The sequence below is a fragment of the Poromitra crassiceps genome (genome assembly GCF_964638095.1).
Source record: "Poromitra crassiceps genome assembly, chromosome: 17".
Lineage (NCBI taxonomy): Eukaryota > Metazoa > Chordata > Actinopteri > Beryciformes > Melamphaidae > Poromitra > Poromitra crassiceps.
Window position 1 is genome coordinate 32774822 of NC_139635.1, and position 24075 is coordinate 32798896.

Consider the following 24075-nt stretch of genomic DNA (forward strand, 5'->3'; position numbering starts at 1 on the left):
AAAGAAAGAGAAATGGCGCCTAGTGCCTGCCACCTGGCAGAATTCCTATCCCATAAACTAACTACTAACTTGGCCATGAACAAAAAACAAAAACGGTAATGTCTAAGAATGCAAAGAAATGTAACTGGCTCATTAAAACGTGCATTCCAGGAATATTATTTACATTGATGGCTTTATTGTGTTTTTATCCTCGGTGATTGTCTGTGTTGACATTCACCAAATAAAGTCAATCAATCAATCAATCAGCGATAATGGCGCGCGCCTCCGAGAGCTTGGTTGTCAGGGGTCGCACCTCGGAGATTCCAGGCCGTTGCCTGCCCTCTCCGCTCGGCAACACGAAGGCAGCTGGCTGCCTGCGGCTCGCTGAGCTCCACTCAGCCACTAACCTCGCAGCAGCAGGCTCTTCCCGAGGGGAGCGCCACAACATGCTGAATCCCACTCGATTTGGAGGCGGAACACGCCAGGATTGGCCAAAGCCCAATCCAGTCCCCAGAATTGTCAAATAAAATCATCGACATGATACTATGACCCGCCTCTCAACCTGTCATTCCAGACAAATTATGTTTTCAGTCTGAAACGGACTCAGACGCACGCGACGAATGGGTTCAGTTCGACTTTAACCTGTGCCAATTGTGCATTTTAACCTGTGCTCATGTTTGCTTTTTAACCTGTAAATCGGTCATTAATTCAGTCTACTGACTGCTATGTGCCAAATAAAGTACTAGCCTACTACTACTACCTATTCACTGATTCATTCATATACCAAAATCCATTTGAATTGAAAAATGTTGCTTGTGTCAAATATTAAAGGCCCATTCCGTCAATTGTCACTATTACTGACGCCGGTGGCCGTTAGAGTAACTGCAGGCAGCGTGTGAACGAGCTGACGCGCGGGCACCATACTCGCACGCGCACAAGCAACTGCCTGACAACAGCAGAGGTGTTGGTTGCTATGTAACGTTAACTCATAAAAGTCACTTGAAAACGGCAACCTGGACAATTTATCGGTCAGATCAGCCTCGAGATGCCCAGGAAGGATTCTGGATGAATTATCGAACGTTGTTGTGGCATGTTTGGCCGTGTTTTGGCTTACATTTGCTGCGGGGAAATGGATAGGATATTCACGTTACCGTGAGCCAGGAACTACCCTGCTTCCCCTGTATGTACGGTACCGTCTAATGCCTGGAGTTGACCAAACTGAACAATCAAACAATGTTTCATAAGCACAGTAACGTTAGGCATATTTACGACTGTTACATTCATTATCCACACAAGACGGTAACGTTATTAGTGGGGCTGGTGGTAATTTCTATAAATGTAAATTAATATTAGTTAGCCGCGATTAGCATCAAGCTAACGTTACTATGTGCAGTCCCACTGCAGTCAGAGCCTTCTCCCCCGGTACGTCTTGACCAAACTGAACAGTCAAACAATGTACCGTAAGCACAACAGACAGGCTAACGTTAGGCATATTTCCGACTGTTAGATTCATTATCAACACAAGTAAGGCTGCCACGATTAGTCGACTAGTCGCGACTACGTCGACGATTTAAATCGTCGCCGATGAATTTGGTAGTCGACGTAATCGCATGTTTTTTTTGGAGCTGAAAAAAATAAAAAAACGTTTGTTTTGTTTCCGCGAAGCTGCTGCCTGCGATGGCCTCACTGGCTGGCTTGGCATCCAGGCGTCTCCGTCCTGTCTTTGATGCACATGCGCAGTACCCATCACCCGGGGAAAACGTGACATCACCGTCATCGGAAAAACAACAAGCAGCTCCCAGTGCTTCTCCACAGAAAAAATGTCTAGCCGTCCTCATACTACGTCCAAAGTGTGGGAGCATTTCACCCACAATAATGTGAAGTGCAAAATCTGCTAAATAAGCTGAACTCGCTTATCATGGCAGCACGAGTATGATGCGCGAGCATCTCAAAAGGAAGCACGTTGTGGCGAATGCAGATGAAGGCTAATTAGCTTGTTAGCTCACTGGCAACCGCAACGTTAGCTGCTAACGTTAGCTATTGGCTAACGATATTAACGTTAAAAGCCTGCTGTAACGTTGTCATCTCATAGCAACGTTAAGCTCATGTGTTGCTGACGGGAATACTGGAAACCTCATTTTACTCCGCAGTTTGCACTCTACTTACTACATTTAAAAATGTGTTTGATGCCTGAGAAGACTGAAACAATTTGTTTTTGTTGATATTTTGGTTGCAGTGAATAGTTTTTGGTTCCATTTCCATGCCACGTAGTAGTGCCCTAATTTTATTTTGCATTATTCATTCAATGGATAGTACGGTACATATTTCATTGCACTATATGTTTTCAATTTCAATGTGTACTATTTTGCAGTTTTGCAATTTGCACTATATTACATGTATTACATGCAAGTACATTGATGCCAGAAATAAATATACTGCTACATGCTCTAAACTTTAAAGTTCATGAAAATATTATTTTTGAGTGAATTATCATCATTAATTGTCTTTATTTTTATTTGGTACATGCTTAAAACAACTTGAAGCTAAATGTAGAAGCTGATGATAGCTAAATCAGAGCGATTGAGTAATTGTGCGATATGATCCGATTAGTCGACTAATCGTTAAAATAATCGGTGACTAGTCGACTATCAAAATAATCGTTTGTGGCAGCCCTAAACACAAGACAGTAACGTTATTAGTGGGGCTGGTGGTAATTTCTATAAATATAGCTACATCTATTAGTTAGCCGCGTATAGCATCAAGCTAACGTTATCATAGGCAGACTCACCACCACAGCTAACTGCAGTCAAACAATAATGTTCCATGACCATAAGCATAACGGTAGTAACGTTAGGGTTGCATTACTTCACACAAGACGGTAATGTTAGCAGAGTTTCTGACCAGGTGGTCAGATACTTGTACTACGGAGTGACAATAAAAATCTTGAATCTTGAAAATCAATTAGCAAGCAGCTAACGTTATCTGGTCAAAACCACATTACAGTAGCTACAAGCAGCAAGTTCCCTTCATAAACCGAAAACACAGTCCTGACTCTAGTTTCCCCCCGATGTCAGTCACATTGCTGCTGTCTGGCCAGACGGGCTTCATTAGATAAATATTTATTTATTTATCTAGTGTGGACTTTTTCTGGAGTCTGTGCTGTTTCCTTTTGCTAGCAGCTAGCGACGAACGTAACGTTAGCCATTTCCTGTTAGACGTCTAGGACAAGAGGCAAGCTCGCGGACGCGCAGACGTCACATCCTCTAGCTGTGGCGGGAAATGCTAACCCCTTTGAAACTGCGGTATTGCCATGTATCTTCTGAACGGCTGGTCGGAGAGAAACGCCCCTGGTCGCCATTTTTAAGTTACGTCAAGGCGCATTCACTCATTTCCAATAAAAAACACTTTGTGCACATTTATTTCTCGCCAGAACCGACCGAATGGGCCTTTAATATGTGATTAAAATTTAGATTAATTCATTATAAAGCCTCTAATTAATTCGATTTTTTTTATTGAGTCCCACCACTAGTTGTAAGTCATCTATAAACCTTTAGTAAATTGTGTTCCTCACCTGTTGTAAATTATGTGTAAATAATTTACAATTCATTTACAAGGCTTTCTGCATTTCTGCAATCCAGTGGTTCTCCAATGGGGTCCGGGGACCCCCAGGGGTCCTTGAGAGGGTTCCAGGGGGTCCCCAGCCAAAAGGGGGGTAATTTATCTTTGCTATAATTCCATTCATAAGTAACACAATGACTATTTTGGTCATGGGTTTTATACACTTTCTGTAATAAAACATTTAAGCATCAATCTTATTATCATATGGGGGACTGTGGGACAAAATCCTATCAAATGGGGGCCCGTGGTGTAATCTTTGTCAGTTTAGGGGTCCCTCATGTGAACAAATTTGAGAACCACTGCCCTAATCTAAAGTGTAAACCATTCATGACACATAAATGTGTTACATACAAGGGGGTAGCTCTGTTTGTCAAAAATGGAAGCGAATGCGGAAGTGTCCTATTTGCCTGCAGGGGGCGACCCATTGGTTTGTGGACTTCTGTTTTAAAGCCTCAAGTATGGCCTCAGTAAACACTTTCCTAATGAGTTTATGGTCTCAATCGCTAGTTTCAGACTATGTTGTAGTTGCAGACTATGTTTTGGGGCGTGATTGACAGGTTGTTTGTCCACTGATCACACAGTTCACTGATCACAGACCAATAGCAGGCCGTGCTCTGTGGGAAACTCCTGGACTGAGGGGGAATTTGCGAAGCCACACAGGCATAAACATGGAAAATCGTGCAAAGAGGTTGTCAACAGATCTTCCGACAGGCGCTATCCCCTAATAGCGATTGCGCACGTGTTTGCGCGTGCCTTAAGGCACGGAAGATAGCATTCCGCCTTGCGCCGTCCGCCAGGTGTTCTGCCGAGTTTTACTCCCCCGCCGAGCAGCAAAAAAAAGCTTCCCCACCTCACGGGAGCATACTTGCAATGATTGATACAGAAATGTAATGTGTTTAAAAGTGATATAATTGTCTGGTAGACGTGACCTCCCTGATTTCTAAGGCGAGACATGGCAGGTGACTGAAAAAAATAATTAACCAATAGCTATCACAATGAAACTTCCCCAGTTGATTACTTACATTGAGACTAAGAATTTTTGTATTACAAGTTTTCTGAAATTGTATGTTTAAACATGCAAATGAGGCATTATCTACTTAAATATGCGCTAATTTGCATACATTTCCAGAACATAAATCTGAACATTGGATAAAGCCAGGTTCAAAATTATTGTTTCATTTTCTTGACATATTAGAGACAAAGGTTTTTACACAGGGGATTTTGGATATCTCTACTTATCAATCCATAAATCAGAAAATATTGTCAACAGTCATAAAAAACCCATCTTCGCCATGTTTTTAGGAATAAAATGTGAGGAATGAGGAATGAGGAATGAATGATATATCAACAAACCCCCGTGTAAAAATCTTCAGAATATAGATAGGAATAAGACTGGAAAGTTTGGTGAATGTGAGTGCTAGTGAAGTGGAGATTTTTGACTCAGAGTATGAGGAAAAACTTCTCATTTTGAGAAAACAGCCTTTAAAGATTTGTATTGTAAAATTCAATACATTTTCTTTAATTGGATACCACTATTTAGAGACACAATAGGCTATCTAATCAAATACTTAGCAACAACAATATCAACAATATCATCAAATCATCATATCAACAAAACTAATCAAAATCCATAACTGAATGCATGTACGGCCCATCATATCATGTCAATATCTAGATGAAGTCCAGGGATCCCCAAAACTGTGCTTATTTTTCTGAGGGCTGCATACCCCAGCCCTAACTCGTGCGCTAAGAACACCATGCGCACATTCACATCAAACGCCACATCGCTCCTGGTTGCATCTTGGATACGTGGAGATGACCCCGCCCCTAGCAAGGCTGAGCCAGCTACCCAGCGTCTATTGTGGGCGTTCCTAGAGCCTGTATGGGTGTTCCCAGACATGCGGACTGTCTCTATAAAAGGTCACACCTGGGTTGTTTTATTTGCGCGCACCCATGCATCAACATGGAAATCCGCAGTTCCTTTTTATGACATAAAAATAACAATGTTATATATTGAGAGATGCTCACAAGTCATTTTTTGCAAGTCTAAGTCAAGTCTCAAGTCTTTGAGCTCAACTCCAAGTCAAGTCTCAAGTCTTTGAGGGGCAAGTCCAAGTCAAGTCTCAAGTCTCTTATGGATGAGCGTTCTATCATCTGTTACATGCCATCCGGTCTGCTTAGAACACTGCATAGCTAAAACCAAGGAATTCAAAGCATGTACTGTATTATCCTCACTCCTTTTATCTATTAGCATACATTATCAGCATTGATTGGATGACATCAGTAGGCTATAGATTTCCTTAATGTTAATGCACCAACAAAATTAAATAAAAAATAAAGTTTGTTCACAAGTCCCAAAACTCAAGTCCAAGTCAAGTCTCAAGTCTTTGAGGATGAGTCTCAAGTCAAGTCTCACTGTGAGTGAGACTTAAGTGCGACTCAAGTCCAAGTCCCAAGTCGAAGTCCCCATCTCTGGGTCAGGGTGGGGTAAATTCCCCCGTTCTATCCATTCAGCAAAGTTAGAATTTAGCTTATAGCCCAGCCCAGGCAGACACGATCGGGGATTTAACCACTGCAGTAAACGCACATCTGAGCAGACGTCTTGTGTTCTGCTCTAGAACCTCCAAACATGTAGTTTAGTGCCGCAGCACCGTCTTTTGCTGAGTCAGCCCATGAGATATATTGGCGGTTTTACCCCACTCGTGCGCCAGCCATTTAACATTTTGTGGGCGTTCCCAGACATGCGGACTGTCTCTATAGGGAGTCCCTTCTTCTCTTTCTTTTTTTGTCAGTCTTGTCATCTCGTATCTCCTTCTCTTCACAAAGCGTATCTCCGACTCCGTGAACAAAGTAAACATTCATTCCGTATTAAAAATGGTTAAAAATAAATAGACCAGGTCAGAGTACTCAAGTATAACCCATTTTCAATGGTTTTAAATTGAAAAAACGAAATGGTCCCCCCATTTCCCCAGTTTTGTTGTTGTTTATTTTTCTTTGTTTTTTTGTTTTTCCCCCCGTTTTTTCCTTTTCCGTTTTAAACTTTAAAAACGGAAAAACGTTTTTAGAAAGAAAAAAATTGACACCAGGGGGTGCTGCAGCACCCACCACACCCAGCTTCCCGCACCCTTGCAAAGAGGTTGTCAACAGATCTTATCTCAGGAAGCAGGGGCCTCTACAGACCCTGTGACTTCCTGAGTGAGAATCTTGCATGGAAAGCTGGCTATATACTCATGTGTGCTTACAATAAACAGATCTCTCTTTCACTACTCAGCCTGCATGTTGTCTTATTTTTGTGACCAAGGAAGGATTAAGATCCACAACAGGACTTGTGTCGAGATCCAAGATGGCAATGGCCCAAATGCCATACATGAGGTGTTAAAAAAGTCCACAGACTAATGGGTCGCCCGCTGCAGGCCATTCAAAAGAATGCAGGTTTATTCATTTTTTATTTTTTTTACCTTCATTTAACCAGGAAGTCACATATAGGGGTTCAAACCTCTTTTACAAGTGAGACATAGCCAAGCAACGTGACAAAACGTAACATGACAACATCAAGTTACAGACACAGCAACAATAGATGGGACTAAAACAAAACATTAACAGGACTGCATAAATCACAACACAGCTACAATAGTTACAACGAAGCACATAAAAGCAATGACATTATGTCACAATGTAGATAAAACAACCAAAATTACAATGGCTACAGTGAAATAAAAGGGCAGCTATATTTAATTGTGTATTTACATATTAGTTGAAACAATTGCAACCAAAAGTAGCCACTTCCTTAATTCTAAGTTTAAAATCATGCAATGAGATAAGGGTCTCGAGTTTGATTTTGGCTTGCAGATCATTCCAGGACCAAGGACCATAGTAGAACAGACTTGCTTTACCAGCCTCTGTTCTGATAGGCACTTTGTATTGAAACCAACGATGTGACCTAAGGTTATGGGTGGTTTCCAGGGGTGTAAACTTACGGTTTAAATAAGAAGGTAATTTACCTGAAATAATCTTGTAAACTAAAATGTACCAGTGTTGAAGCCTGCACAAAGTAAGAGATGACCATCCTACCATGCTGTACAGGGTACAATGATGGGTCCTGAAACCAGAATTAGTTACATACCTCAATGCTGAATGATACAGAGGATCAAGTTTGGACAAGATGGAGGCTGAGGCAAACCTATATATTATCGCCAAAATCAATCTGAGAAAGAAAAAGTGCAGTAACTAAGCGTTTCCTCGATACCATGGAGAAACAAGACTTAAGCCTGTACAGAAAACCTAAAGTGAATTTTAATTTCTTCACGAGGTGGTCAATATGGAAATTGAAATTTATGCTTTTGTCCAACCAAATACCCAGGTATTTATAAGTATCGACAGATTGGATAGCGACACCGTCTAAGGTATTGATGGAGAGGGTTGGAACCTTTGTTCGTGCAGAGGAAAAAATCATAGTTTTAGTTTTGCTTGAGTTTAGGAGCAATTTCAAATCTGATAAAGCAAGCTGCAAGGTGTCAAAATCGGACTGCAGATTTGAAAAGGCAATCTCGGCAGTGGTAGCACAGGCATACATGACTGTATCATCAGCATACAAATGGTACTTACAAAATTTGACAGTCAGTGACATTCTTAGTGTTAAGTCCTGTTTGGATGTTTTATAGCTTTATCCTTGATAATTCCTTAATTTGAAGATTTGGTCGTAGTTGTTATTTTCTGGTATCACTCAGTGGCACAGAAACTTGGTCTGAAGAGCTCCATATCACAGAGGATGTGCTTCTTTCTTTTTCTCTTTGTTTGTTTGTTTGTTTCTTTCTTTCTTTCTTTCTTTCTTTCTTTCTTTCTTTCTTTCTTTCTTTCTTTCTTTCTTTCTTTCTTTCGTGGGGACATACAGACGTACGGACAAACCCTCTTCCAAATGACTCGGCCTGGTGGCCACACCGTAAAGACAAACCAATGAAACTTTGTCAAAGCTGCATTACCTGCTCCATTTCCTTATACCGCGTCCTCACATAGTCCTCTGCTTTTTCTTTTTGTATGATGATCTCTGGATTCAGGGTCTCATCATCGGATGTCTCAATCTGCTGCATTGTGGCTTTACCGTCAATCAGGACCTGTATATGTCACGGTGCAGATATCATGGCTTAGCTGTAGTGCTTAGCTGTGTGTCAGTCACACAGTCAACATTCAGCAGAATCCAGGGTCACATCTAGTGTAGGTAGAGTACACATACAGTATGCTAAAGCTAGGCTGTCTAGGCGGTGTTCATCCATTTTCTTTGATATGTACCGTACATATATTCTGCCCTCCCTAAATATGGCGGTAACGCTTTAGAATACAGCCCGCAAATAAGCATGTAGTTATAGTATAACTACGGGGTTTAAGGAGTGTAGTTATAGTATAACTACGGGGTATAAGGAGTGAATTAATACTTTAATTAGAGGGTAACAAGATCTGTACTTATGGTATAACTACGGGGTACAAGGAGGGAATTAATACTTTAACTAGATGGTAACAAGATCTGTACTTATGGTATAACTACAGGGTTGCGGGCTGTATTCTGAAGCAGGGGACCAATTTTGTACTTATAGGCTAATTACGGGGTACCACAATGTACTTACAGGGTAACTACGGGGTTTAAGGAGTGTAGTTATAGTATAACTACGGGGTACAAGGAGTGTAGTTATAGTATAACTACGGGGTACAAGGAGTGTAGTTATAGTATAACTACGGGGTTTAAGGAGTGTAGTTATAGTATAACTACGGGGTTTAAAGCAGCTACGAGCAACTTTTTCGATTGTTATTAAACAGTATAAATTTAATATCAATGCATCACATCTTACCTCTAATAGTCGACGAGACCAACGCAGAGTAGTCTCGCTTGAACCCCGAGTGAATCGGCCAGTGTAGTCTGTCTGTGGCCAGGGCAGATCAGGAAGTGAAATGAAACGGTTTGCAGCAGCCACTTCAGCCATAACCACAAAATAACTTCCAAAAAACCTGTTAGAATATAACGAGAGATGTTCCCGAAAGTATCCGTGGCGTTCACATTTTTTATGTTATGTTGCTAGGCAGCGCAAACGGCATAGGCAGGCAGCTGCGTTTCACTTCCGGGTTTCACTTCCGCGTTTCACTTCCGGGTGTAGCCGGGCCGGCCGTAGGAGAGAGAGAGAGAGAGCCCCCTGTTGACGCGAGTTTAGACAGACACAGACTTAATAATCACCTAAGGGAGCAATCTCCGATTGACAAGGCTTTGGTCTCAGCTACTATTATAGGTAAGATGTGATGCATCAATATTGTAATTATACTGTTTAATAACAATCGAAAAAGTTGCTCGTAGCTGCTTTAAGGAGTGCACAAAGCAGCAGCGTGTGTTGTGGCATATATCCGGCTGCTCAGCAGTTATCCCACTCGGCCTGCGGCCTCGTGGGATAACAGCTGAGCAGCGGGATATATTTGCCACAACACACTGGCTCTCATGCTATATTGCTTAAGTAACTACTCAGTAAGTAGTTACTCAGTAAGAATTTGGCCCACTGTAAGGTCTGAACATAAGGTGAATAGGAAAAAGGTGCCTCCTTAGAAACTCCCTCACACTGCATCTATTCAACCCATTCTCACTCCCACAGCATTGATTTCCGCCGCTTTGTCACATTGTGCTTTGTGTTTGAATGCACAGGGGGATTTGGCAACACATTCTCACTCCGAACTCGTCTCAGAGCACTTTGTCACGTGCCTTTTGCGTTTGACGTAATGCTCCCCGCAGCCTAGAGCACCACTCACACCAGTGGAGGTAAAGGTCAAGGTCAAGTACACCGCGGGCTCGTTGTCTAAAACGAGGTTTGAAGTACGGGAGCAACTTATGTTTAGGCATTGAGTATATTGTAAAGGTTTGGCGGGACCCGGCTCTTTGAAAAGCAGCCGGGGGGAATCGGTTCCACTTTCCACCTTCGGCTCTCTCACTTGCTGGAGGGGTTTGATCCGGGCAGAGCCCATGATGCACAGTGAGTCTGGCTCCACCCGTGGGGATCAAGTCTTCCCTCTCAAGGGTCTGCAGGCCCAGCGGACCCGTCTGCTCTATGTCTGGGTTTGAGCCTGCCTCAGGTCTTGAAGCTTGCGTTGATAGATGCACAATGCCACGTGTGATGGAGGTCCCTTCCCGCACTAACCCGCTGACCAACTGGGTGTTGACCAGCATCTCCTAGAATGGCTTGAGGTCTCCGAAGCCTCGAACATCTGGAACCGGAATGAACTTGGACTGGACCTACTTATAGCTGCCCTAGTCCGGGTATGCAACATCACTGGTGATGTCATAACTCATCTCATTCCCAGCTGATGCTGTCACACATCCCATTGTGATGTCATCGGAGATGGTGACATCCTTATTGTGACGGCATCGGTGATGATGTCATATTCGGCAAGGAGATCACATCTGTCATGATGTCACAGGGCGGCATTGTGATGTCATCGGTCTCGATAGACCCGGGAAACGGTCCGAGCTAGGTGGACTCAGAAGCCTCAGAATTTGCCCCGGGAACATGCATAAAGAGAATGAATCATGATGGCATAGGTGCAGTTCAAGCATTTTGTGCGGTGAGAGAAAACCCTTTCACCAGAGGAGCTGAAGATAGGCTGAAAACCACATGTGTATATTTATGCTGAAAACTACTTCCCCAAATGTGTTCACCGCAGTCAGGCTTTTCTTAACTTGCCTGTTGGTTGAGAGATCTTTGAATGCAACTTAAAAGATATCTCACCTAGCTGTTACTGTACTAACTTAGTGTGTTCACCACAGTCAGGATTTTCTTAACCTGCCTGTTGCGTAAGAGATCTTTGAACAAAACTTAAAGATCTCTCACCCTATTACTAACTTAGTGTGTCCACCACAGTCAGGCTTTTCTTAACTTGCCTGTTGCGTAAGAGATCTTTGAACAAAACTTAAAGATCTCTCACCCTGTTACTAACTTAGTGTGTTCGCCACAGTCAGGCTTTTCTTAACTTGCCTGTTGCGTAAGAGATCTTTGAACAAAACTTAAAGATCTCTCACCCTGTTACTAACTTAGTGTGTTCGCCACAGTCAGGCTTTTCTTAACTTGCCTGTTGCGTAAGAGATCTTTGAACAAAACTTAAAGATCTCTCACCCTGTTACTAACTTACTACTAACTGCTTGTGGAAACGTTTTCTCTTAACTAGATGTTTGTGATGCTTATAACAACCATAATTTCGAATAGCCTCCGCAATGCAATATATTCAGGGATGGACTGGGACTACCGGGCGACTTCCCAGTGGGCCGCTCTATCTAGGCCTACTCTAATCTGGGGCGTAGACCAGTGGCCAACCCCCCAGGCTTCCCTCTGATGACTGTGAATTGAAATGCTGTAGTTCCTTGAATGGCCACTAGGCGCCGGGGGCAGTAGGCATTCCCCCCATGTTAAAATGCCCGACTTTGTAACAGAATTCAACAGCTTTCCAGTCAGGGGCAAAACACGGTTTTGGTCTATAGCTAATTTCGCCTTTTCATAACAACTGTAGGGGGGGTCATTTTTTATATAACTCGCCCATTTGGAGTAAAATAGATGATAGAAAAGGGGGTGATTGACCTGGTGAGTGACCTGTGACCTGTCCAGTGATCACGCAGCTTGCAAATCATGGACCAATAGCAGGCGGATCTGCGGCTCTGGAACCCCCATCTCACGTGAGCTGTGTAAGGACTCAACCCCAAGATGGCGACGGCCAACGTTTCAACTCCAAACGGGAGACCAAGATCAATGGGACAGCTCTGTCCATATTATGTAGGTCAGTGGCGTAGACTAGGGATGTAACAATAACCGGTTTTAATGATAACTGTGATAAAATTCCTTACGATAACCGTACCATTTAAAATGTTCATTATCATTAAAACCCTGATACCGTACTATGTTACCATTACAGTGTTTTGAAAAACATGGTAAAATATAGTCCATCATCAACCGAAGTTGGCATTGGCAACCGTCTGCCAGATGCAAACGCGCAGCGGCAGCCTTGGAGAAATGATTTCAGTGAGTCTATCAATCCTTTTTGGGTCTGTGTTTTCAATATAAAACTTGGTGAAATGATTTCTGTGAGTGTATTAGTACTTTTTGAACATTTTCAGCACATTTTTACAAATGTAAAAACTTACATTTGTAAGTTTTTACATAAGTAAAAACTTATACTGATAACCGTGATAATTTTGGTCACTGCATCATGATATGAAATGTTCATATCGTTCCATCTCTAGCGTAGACACACATAATAGGAACGTTAACAGGGATGGAGGGACGGTCCTCGCGTCACTCTGCCTCCCAACACACGCCTGCATTCATAGAATGCAGAAGAGACAGTCTGGCTTGAGAGATTACAGTGTGATGCACCACAAGAAAGTGGGATCCGTTATCTGGGTAAGTTAAAAATCCATTTGGATATTTTTCAAGAAATAATAAATTGCTGAAACGTTAGAGAAATGTGCTTTTATCTTTATTCAAGATTAAGTTTAATAACCATAGTGAGTTTGTCATATTACAAATGAAAACAATCTCAAATTGAACATGCTTTGCTGAACTCATCTTTAGTTTTGTGCTCTTATTTCCTAGAGATTCTAAAATGGAGAGTGCTTTCACTCGATCTGCAATCAACAGCACAATAAATGGCACAGTTCCTGATTACAACTCGACTGACTACGACGACTACGACTACTCTGGTGTTGATTTGGTGTATCTTTGTGAAGAGGGGATGTACTTTGGATCCATCAATGCTGTGTTCCTCTTTTTGATCTTCACTTTCAGTGTTATAGGCAACGGTCTCCTCCTCTATGTCCTTTTCTGCTATGAGGACAAAAAAAAGATCACCAACCTGTTTGTCTTTAATCTGGCCTGCTCGGATTTGGTCTTCACCCTCACCCTTCCATTCTGGGCCATCGAACAGCTGTCTCACTGGGTCTTTGGGGAGTTTGCCTGTACATTTCTGATTGCGGCTTATTTCATTGGCTTGTACAGTAGTGTCATTCTACTGACTGCCATGACAGTGGATCGTTTTGCAACAGTGGTGCTGCAGTGGCCAAACAGCCCTGTAAAAAGGCAGAGATGGGCCATGCGAGCCTGTGCACTCGCCTGGGTCATCAGCATCGTTGCATGCCTGAAGGATGCTATCAATACAATTTGCATCATTGTTTTCTGCTACTCTGCCATCCTCAGGACAGTTCTGCAGGCTGTGAACAGACAAAAGCACAGGGCTGTTGTGGTTGTGTTGTGTATTGTCGTGGTCTTCTTTATGTGCTGGGGACCTTACTACACGCTGATGTTTCTTCTCTCTCTGTACGAACCCCAAGACTGTAATGTGAGAGAACGTGTGTACCTCACCTTTGAGATTTGCCGTCTGCTAGCTTACTCTCATTGCTGTATGAATCCCATGCTCTATATGCTCACACAGAAGTTCAGAGGACACCTGCTGCATCTTCTCCAGTGTGGAAATGGCAAGAGGAAGGAGAGGGAGAAGGACAAAAGCATTGGACAGAGCACCTCTGACGTTATGAAAAGCCTGGCTGTTACAGGCTGCAACACTGCCGAAGTGGAATTGGACTGAAAAGTGGTTGTGTTGTGTATTGTTGTGGTCTTCTTTATGTGCAGGGGACCTTACTATATGTTGTTTGTTATCTTTCACGGACTCTGGATTTCTCTCTGAAGCCTTTGCCTTTGGTGAAGAATAAGACTTTAGTTTTAGTTGAATTTTTTGGTCACTGCCTGATTCCATTTGTGTTATTTCATAGTTTTGATGTCTTTACTATTATTATTCTAAAATGTGATATTTTTTTAATTAAAGTATATATAAAGAAAGAAAGAAAGAAAGAAAGAAAGAAAGAAAGAAAGAAAGAAAGAAAGAAAGAAAGAAAGAAATGTGTGTCAAAACTTTTGATTGTAGTTTAGCCGACTTTTGTACTCGAGAGCAGGCAGAAGCAATAAAAAAAAGGAATAGAGAACAACAATGCTGCACTCAGAACCAAGACGAGAAAGCATCAACGCATAATAAAACTTCAAACAAGAAGCAGCAGAGAAATTCATGTCATATACTGAGAGAAAATGAGACTTCAAACAGGAAGCAAGTGAGAAACAAGTGTTAAGTTTGTGTTTTCAAAAGGTGGTGGATAGCAGCAAATGCACAGCATGATAAATAGATTCATATCTATAAAATATCTGTATATCTCTATTGTGCTCATTGTACATTGAGCCGGCTAGATCACACTGTAACTGTATTGAACAAATCAACCCATAAGGTGACAACACAAAGGGACAGAAGTAAAGCAAATGATAAATTCCTGGTGACAATAAAATCCGAACAAAAGGTAACCTAATAATGAATGTTGCTTGATGGCTATTGCACTTTACATACAGTATAAAACACTTGGTTTGAACTGAATGATACTTATTCGTGTGCTATGGTGAACTGCAATACTTTCTACAAAAGCCAAGCCAAGGAGGATGTTAGTGACATAGTCATCAGTTTAACATTTATACAAGTAACATATAATGTTATGTCAGTGTATTATGAAAAAAGGTGTTGTGCTGTGGAATATCAAACATACATATACGTAATTGATGAAATGGTCTGTTAGGCAAAAAAGAAGATTTCACATAAACATTTCAACATCATTTTATTGCTTGTATATTTAGTCTAAAACAGTGTGTCTTGCCTGTACATTGCATGCTGTATAATATTATACTGTTCACATCCATCTTCTAATGTTCCAGCACCAATTAAACAGGCAAAAGTCATTGTGCAGTCCTTGTAGGCTACTTGGCAAAATAAAACATTTCATAAAGCATTACGATTCTGATACTGCAACCCCACGCCCCACGCCCCCCTTCCCTTTTTTTTAACTTCCTTTTTTCACAAATCTGCTAGCCAGTATTTTACAATTTCCTTCTGGAGAGAATACACACCCACCCTCCAAGATCAGCTAAATCTAATCTATTACATACTGTACTGATTCTTGATTAAAATAATCGTTAAGTTTAACTCGATAATGTAATCTGAATACTGTCAGTATACGTTTATTTAAATGAATGCACATTACGCTAATTGAGTCAACGATTGTTTGTAATTACAGGCTCACAAAAATGCTTCTTAACCATTCAAACAGTAAAATAATTAGTAGAAGTAGGCTTTTCACCTTTTAGCTGTAATTACTATATTTTTCAGTAATTACCATGTTGCACTTGGAGCTCTATCTTTTCCTTTTTTTTGTTTGCGGTCAGATTACTCCAACTCCAATGCATGTAATCTGCTCCCCCAGAACCCTGTCAGTGCACTTGAACATGGTTGAGTAGCACAGGGCCTGATGGCTCCATGGGGGTCCAGGGAAGAGTGGATGGGGACAGCTATGGGGCCACTGTAACAGCACTCAGATCTGTCTCTGGGGGTAGATTAAGCTTAATTAACTAAACCATCTAGCACGCTTGGATGATTGGATACATGTCAAGGGCAGAGCAGTCACACACACACTCACACATTCTGTGGAAGGTAGCAGTGTTTTGCACCAGGCTAGTGTGTGTGATTGTAACACAAAATAGCTGCAATAAAGTTCTGTGCAAGACATTTACTATGAACTTTGTGAGTCTTTTATTCCATCAATAAAGACAACAATACCAGTGAGACCTGATAAAGATGCTGGACAGTGAAGAGAGAAGACTGTGAGGTGTGTGGGTGTCTGTGAGGTGTGAGTGTTGCGAGTGAGTTTGACAAGCAGCCAACTCACAATCCGGCATATGGTCCTTCTTGTTACAACGATTCATGGTTGTTCACAAGCAGCTTTTGGACTTACAGTAACAGCACTTCGCCCGTCTGGAGGAAGTGATCAAACTTAATTCACTTTAGACCCCGTCTTACTGTACCTTCCTGGAGCTGCAGCTTGAAGGAGAGTGACTGTGACTTTGATTTGCTATCCCATTTATCCCATGAACAATGTGACAGAACACAGCAGACCACAGAGAAAAGAAGAAAACTGGAAAAATAATAGACGATTCGCTCCAATCTGTGGAGCCCATGCAAGAGAGAATCCAAGGTGTCCCAGCACTTCTCTTGAAGTCAGGACAAACCTCTTTTCCCAGATTTCATCATTTTCTCAGCAAATGATGTTGTTGTTCGATCCCGTTTTTAGCCACAAGCTAAACAGCTGTTGTTGTTTTCTTACGTCGTCTCTGCTACTAGCCCTCCCTGGCCCCAACATTCACTCCCTGCTCCTCTCCTCTCCGGGGCAACTCTCCCTCCTTTTTCACATTGATGTCTTTCTTTAATTCCAATTATCTGTAACGATAATTACTCCAACCATATGTGCATTTAATTGATGTCTTGCAAACGTGTAAATGTGTGTACTTTGTGCATATTGCTAATAAAGTCTCATTGCTTGTTAATCTGGACTGTCAGGAAGATGCGTGCAAATCGATTAAGTGTGTCATCCATATCATTACAAACAACTGTTTTAGTATACAAGCATAGAGGACTTAATCCACATATGACATACATTGGCATGTATAACATTTCAGTAATGCAGCTCATCCTGATCAAATTATGCATGGGAATAAAATGTGAAATCAGAGGCAGGATTAGTAACACATCCACACACAAATGTGAAAACACAAAACCTTGCTTAGTTCAGTCACCCTTCCATATAGGAGAGCATATTCTGGAGTACATTCTGCAAAATTCTTACATTTGATAGACGTATATATAGACACATTTCATAGGATACCCACTTCATACCCACTTCATAGCTTGGCCCATACCATTGCAATGCCACATTCCTCCACTAGAGGGGACAGGCGTATTGGAATAGTGTTGCTTGTGCCATTATAACTGGCTCACTTCATTGAGTAAAGCAGATGAACACATACACAGTACATTTGGCCTTCCAAGTCAGCCACACAAATTGAGACAGAGGCACACCCACATACAGACTGACAAATACATCCACATACAAGATACTTCACATTTTTTAATTGTTTTGAATACCTTTACAAGTTTCTGTTTTTGAGTGAATAACTTTTTTGGCTTGTTCTATTTTCAAACGCTAATGTTGGCCACAAAGAACAATTTGCAGCCTGCCTCTGGATATCCCAGCTGTAGAAGTTTGCCGACCATCAGATCTCTACAACTGTAGCCTATTTCGGGGTCATCGTCCTCTTCTTACCTGCTGTTAGAAGATAGAAAAACACAATGATTAACTACCATGGAGACTTAATTAAAAAATCAAACATCTGGCTAGTCAGTAGGCCTACTCCATAGGCTTATTTGCCTTGTATGGCTATCCATTTGATGTATTGACAGTGTGTCCTGATGTTTCCTTGCTATTTTCCCCCATCTGTCCTGACTTGTCTCAGCACTTTTCTTTCACTTAGTTACTTTCTCTTTTGATGTTGTTTAGCCTACATATAACTTATATTTTGGTTCACCTTTGTTGCATTGTGTCCCAATGGAAAAAGATGATGTGAGGGTCCTGATGCCTTGGCACAAATGTTTCAACAACATAACATACTGTATTACAACGGAACGGAACGGAACGGAACGGAACGGAACGGAATGTAACGTAACTTAACGTAACGTAACTTAACTTAACATAACGTAACTTAACTTAACATTACATTACTGCACAAATCTCTGGCAATGCAGTTCTTCAACTTGCTGTTATGATTTCTCGACCCAGGAAACCTGTACCTTAGGATTTAGAATCAATTAAGTCTCTCTGTTATTGCTATTGGGAAAAAAAAACATCTAAAGGTGGAAATCCCAGATCCGGATCACCACCAAAATCTCATTAATTGAGGCCTATCTGTTTGCCGACAAATTTATGGAAATCTCAAAGGTTTTTGAGCTGTCCCACTGACAGACAGACAGACAGACAGACAGAGGATAAGATAAGATAAGATATTTAAGATACTATAAGATAATTTAAGGTACTTAAGATTAGATAAGATAAGATCAGAGCAATTTTGCTATTATGCTTTTGTCCATGGTGCTTTGCAGAACCGTGAATGCAAACTTTTTTTTTTATCAGGGATGGTCCCAGTGAGAAGTGGACGTGCAGTCAGGCCTGGCAGTGCCTGTGCCATGCTCTACCCACTCAGCTAATATCCTACAGAGCACACGTTTGGCTTCCTCTCCCCTGTCCTCAGGCTGCACCAGCTGCCGTCTACCTCCACACCCGCATTCCACGTACCCCACACGCTGTCCTCTACCTGCCTCATCCCTCCTTCGCCCCCTTTTTAAACTCTTCTATCCCCCTATTTTTGGCCCGCAACTTTCCAAAAGGTGAACCGAAGTGATTTTCAACAGCACAGTGCATGACTAATGGTGGAAACATGTTAAAATCATCGCAGAGATGTCCTTGGGAAGACAAATGAATTTTCAGCAGAATAATTAACTTAATTAACAAATTTGCATGCATATTCATCAGGGCCATTGAAGTCTTTCCAGCTCAGCTTGATGAACGTTGCTGTGTAATAACCAGCTCATTTACATTCTGCCATCCACCGCCATTTGTGTGGATTACGGAGAAAAGGCAAAGTGTGTGTATGTGTGTGTGTGTGTGTGTGTGTGAGTGTGTGTGTGTGTGTGTGTGTGTGTGTGTGTGTGTGTGTGTGTGTGCGTGTGCGTGTGCGTGTGTGTGTGACGCTAAGGGTAGGGCCTACATATGTGCGCACACCTTCTCCTATCCCGTAACATGTCACAGTGGAAGCTTGATGAATTGATTTGACATGCTGGTATGTGGCTATACACCCTAAGATTGGCCCCAGCTGCCTCTTCCACACACACGCACACACACACACACACACACACACACACACACACACACACACACACACACACACACACACACCCTCCTGTGAGCGTGTGTGTGAGCATGTGTGTGTGTGTGCGCACGCCTGTGTGTGTGTGTGTGTGTGTGTGTGTGTGTGCATGTGTGCGTGTGTGCGCTGCATATCTCCTTGCATCCTCCCCCCTCTCACCTCCCCTCACCCCCCCCCCCCCCCCCTTCTCTCTGGTGGGCAGTTCTTGGCACTATTCCTGAGTCGTAAACCCTCCTGGGTTGCCAGACTGTGCGTTGTTAAAAAACGCGAGGCCCTCCGTACCCCCTCCCCGTCTCTGCAGGGCAATCTTTAAAGGCAGCAAGGTGTGACGGCACAGACTGGCAGCTTGGCAGCCATGCCCGAGGATACCAACGCTCTGTCAGCCGTGAACGGGCACCATCACATGGGCTCGCCTAGCTAATACGCTCACCGGTACATGTGCCATTCTCATGCCTCATCTGTGCCAGCCAAAGACAAAGGAATTCATTAAGGAATTTCATGGCATCGTTTTGCGATTTTGCCGGGATATGGTTAATTGGGAATTTCATACAAGCTAAGGTAACTGAGGGAGAGATGATCCAGATGACTTCGGAAAAGTTGATTAGGCTCACTTGGCTGTGTGTGCCCTGGATGTGGTTGGGCAGCGAACAATAGGAAAACTTATTTTACGGAAGCTCGTGGAGGATGTTCCTCTGTGCTCCAACAATATGTTTCTCATTCTCATCCGGAATTTTCCCTCTCGTTTCAGTGGCCTCGGATGCTGTTAGAAACAAACACATCCCAGTAGGCTACTTATACCAGCCTGTCAGAAAACTGCTGCACCAGTAACATTCCCAACCAACACGAAGGAGGAAAATGGGCAAAAGCATTTGCACCTTTATCATAATGCAATATGGTGTCCTGAGATTCTGCGAGAGCAATTATCACATTGATTCAAGATATATATATATATATATAAAAACAGGCACTTGAAAAAACAACATCACCTGACACATAAAACTTGTGATATTCAGCATACTTTCTTCCCTCTGCCTCTGTGATACATTCTCCTACGCGTTTCATGCAGACATATGTATGTGTGACACTTGAAGCTGCCATCATAGCTGGAAGTGTGAACAAGAATTGTTGCAATAATGTGCCGCTCTTGGGTGTTGTGACAGGAAAATGCTTTTGGAAGATGGAGTTGGCATTCCAAGTCTTCTCTGACAACTACACGGTTGGTTGGTTGGTTGGTTGGTTGGTTGGTTGGTATAATGTTTACCTTCTATACTGAGGACGACGACGTATTCTACTTTGCAAAATGAATCAAATGCATTGATGATGCTTCGAGAGCAGGTTTTGAATATAAGTTGTGTGATGATGATGAAACAGAATTTACACAATGTGTCACACAGTTACTGACATGTTATTGGGTGGAAATCTTATTTACTGCGTTGTCTGACCCTCCTTGTTTTGAAGCTGCCACTGAAGCAAGACGAATACCAAACACAAATGTTGTGGACCATTAAACTGACCTTCAAACAGAGCCCCGTGAAAATCAAACGGCTGTCACTGTTTGCTGCGGGAAAATCGCATGACTGCTGGCTGTTTTCCTCCAGTGAAAATATGAAATACATAGACGAGACGACGCACTGTGCCGCTTTTCGCCGTCGCCTTTGAAGTAACACACCAACAACTCCTGTGACTCACAGCTCAAGCCGATACATCTATGTGTGCTGCTGTATGAAAGTTGATCATAGAACATGAAAGGAGGTTCTGTATGGAGACAGCAGACTGTCCCCCTGTGGACTTGCTTTGTTGGCCTGCTGGTGAGACTGTTGCTTTTCTGTAACGACTGCAGCTCATTAATGTTAAAACCAGTCCTCTGACCCACACACACAAACACACGGGCCTGTTCTGACACAGAGACATGAAGGGATTGGGATAACGCCTATTAGGTGTCATCACCACAAGCGCGGGATCAACCTCCGGGGCACTGCCAGTTCTGCCCATAACAGGCAAATGTTGGATGTCCGGGTAGTGCAGCGGTAGATTCCCTGCCTATCAACACGAGGGTCACAGGTTCGAGCGCCCATGTTACCTCCGGCTTGGTCGGTCGTCCGTACAGGCACAATTGGCCGTGTCTGCGGGTGGGAAGACGGATTAAGGGTATGTGTCCTGGTCAGGCGCCTGTTTGAGGGGGGAGGGGAACTGGGGGGGAATAGCATGATCCTCCCACATGCTACGTCCTGCCAGTGAAACTCCTCGTTGTCAGGTGAAAAGAAGCAGCTGGCGACTGGACATGTATCAGAGGAAGCAGGCATGTGCTGGTGCTAGTCTCCAACTCTCCCCAGGTGGGGGTGGAGCTATGACCAGGACATCAGGGGGAATTGGCCAAGTACAATTTGGGAGAAAACAGAGGAATAAAAAACTGCAAGCCTAGTTAAAGGAGAATTTCGGTTTTTTTTAACCTGGAGCCATTTCCTGGCATTAATTATGAATTGGCCACTCACCTAGCGATGTCTGCAGCGTTTCTGGGCGTCCTAGCGTTGTTTTGAGATCAATATCGTCCAAGTCAGTGTAAAATGGAGTTGATTTGGGGCCAAGTGGTAGCCTGTATTTCCTGCATCTAAATAGCTATTTTTCTTCCCGTTTTCGCCACATATCGCCATAATCAGATCCGTCAACATCCAGCCGAGTGTTATTTCACCCCAGGCTGTTTCCTGGACTGCACACGGATCAAATTACCTCAAACGTGATCTAGGTCACCAAGTCTCGTGAAGTCCCGCGATACTTTCCTGTCGACTGGCCAAATACAGGCAGGACGCTTTGCGGTCGTGGTTTTAGCGTAACCTATGTGGGGTTTGGCGTAACCTATGTGGGGTTTGGCATAACCTTCGTTATTTCGAATCCCACATAGGTTACGCCAAACCCCACATAGGTTACGCTAAAACCACGACCGCAAAGCGTCCTGCCTGTATTTGGCCAGTCGACAGGAAAGTATCGCGGGACTTCACGAGACTTGGTGACCTAGATCACGTTTGAGGTAATTTGATCCGTGTGCAGTCCAGGAAACAGCCTGGGGTGAAATAACACTCGGCTGGATGTTGACGGATCTGATTATGGCGATATGTGGCGAAAACGGGAAGAAAAATAGCTATTTAGATGCAGGAAATACAGGCTACCACTTGGCCCCAAATCAACTCCATTTTACACTGACTTGGACGATATTGATCTCAAAACAACGCTAGGACGCCCAGAAACGCTGCAGACATTGCTAGGTGAGTGGCCAATTCATAATTAATGCCAGGAAATGGCTCCAGGTTCAAAAAAACCGAAATTCTCCTTTAAGCCGGACCCAGACTGCTGCCACTGCTGCTCAACACTTACGCATGCGTGTTTAAATAATTGGGAGTCAGTCAGTCAGTCAGTCAGTCAGTCAGTCAGTCAGTCAGTCAGTCAGTCCCTGAGAGGCCATTCCGGGTCTGGAAAATAAAGATAATAAAAACAAACAGGCAAGTGTGTTTTCCACATTAGCCGCAGAACATGTTCAAGTGAGGAAAAAGAAAATCTTATAACTTCTTTTGAATGGCTTCTCTTGCGGCGGGGGGCTGCGTTTGACGACAGTACCTTTTGATGCCGCAATTGATGGGAAAGTTCTGAAGAAAGTCCCAAAGCCTCAGAGGGATTTGATTACCTCCATCCATTATCTGCACAGTGAGCGATCGCGAGGCTCGCCATCTGTCATCCGTTTCATTTGCATCGTCAACACCTGCCCTGCCTGTTTATGCCTTCACATTTTTTATAAGCTGCCTTTCATGGCAGGGAAAATGTTGACTTTTCCTTCTAAATACATTAATTCCACGAGTTCAAAGAACATATTGAACGTGAACAACTTGGTTTATGTCTAATAGAATCTGGAAACTCTCCTTTTTATTGATGGAGATAAAAAAAAAAAGAGAGGAGGAAACACATCCAAGGTGGTGCTTTCACAGCTTAGTGATTATCAAAGTGTTTTGATATGGATAAATTGAGGATAGATAGATCGATAGATAGATAGATAGATAGATAGATAGATAGATAGATAGATAGATAGATAGATAGATGGATGGATAGATGGATAGATAGATAGATAGATAGATAGATAGGTAGATAGATAGATAGATAGATAGATAGATAGATAGATAGATAGATAGATAGATAGATAGATAGATACATACATACATACATACATACATACTGTACATACATACATACATACATACATACATACATACATACATACATACATACATACATACATACATACATACATACATACTGTACATACATACACAATTCACTCCACCCCCAAATCACACACACATGCTACATCCTCCTGTTTATTACCAAAGCACAGTGCTGCACCCCCATCTCCTCTCCTCTCCCCTCCCTCCTCTCCATCCTCCCCCATCCATCCATCCCGTCTCCCATATCCCCAGGTGGTGCCGACGGCTGCGGGGCCCATTAGCGACAGAATTCCTGCCTCCAGCAGGCCATGCGTGTCCCGAGTGACACATTTTTGGACCGGCACCAAGAATCTAGCCCTCCACAGACAGCTCACTTCCCTCTGCAATCACCACAGTGTGTGCGTGTGCGTGTGTGT

General features: G+C 42.8%; 2 protein-coding genes across 2 annotated transcripts in view; one reads left to right on the plus strand and one right to left on the minus strand.

Annotated features, from left to right (window-relative positions):
* The window catches only part of LOC310792079 (uncharacterized protein), a gene marked incomplete at its 5' end in the record, with an annotated part of 244501 nt that overhangs the window by 64680 nt on the left and 155746 nt on the right, over nucleotides 1-24075 (minus strand).
* On the plus strand, nucleotides 13216-14193 carry LOC310791980 (chemokine XC receptor 1-like; the record flags this gene model as incomplete). Its single annotated transcript, XM_083653664.1, has 1 exon — nucleotides 13216-14193. One exon carries the CDS (start codon nucleotides 13216-13218, stop codon nucleotides 14191-14193), a length of 978 nt encoding a protein of 325 aa, XP_083509790.1.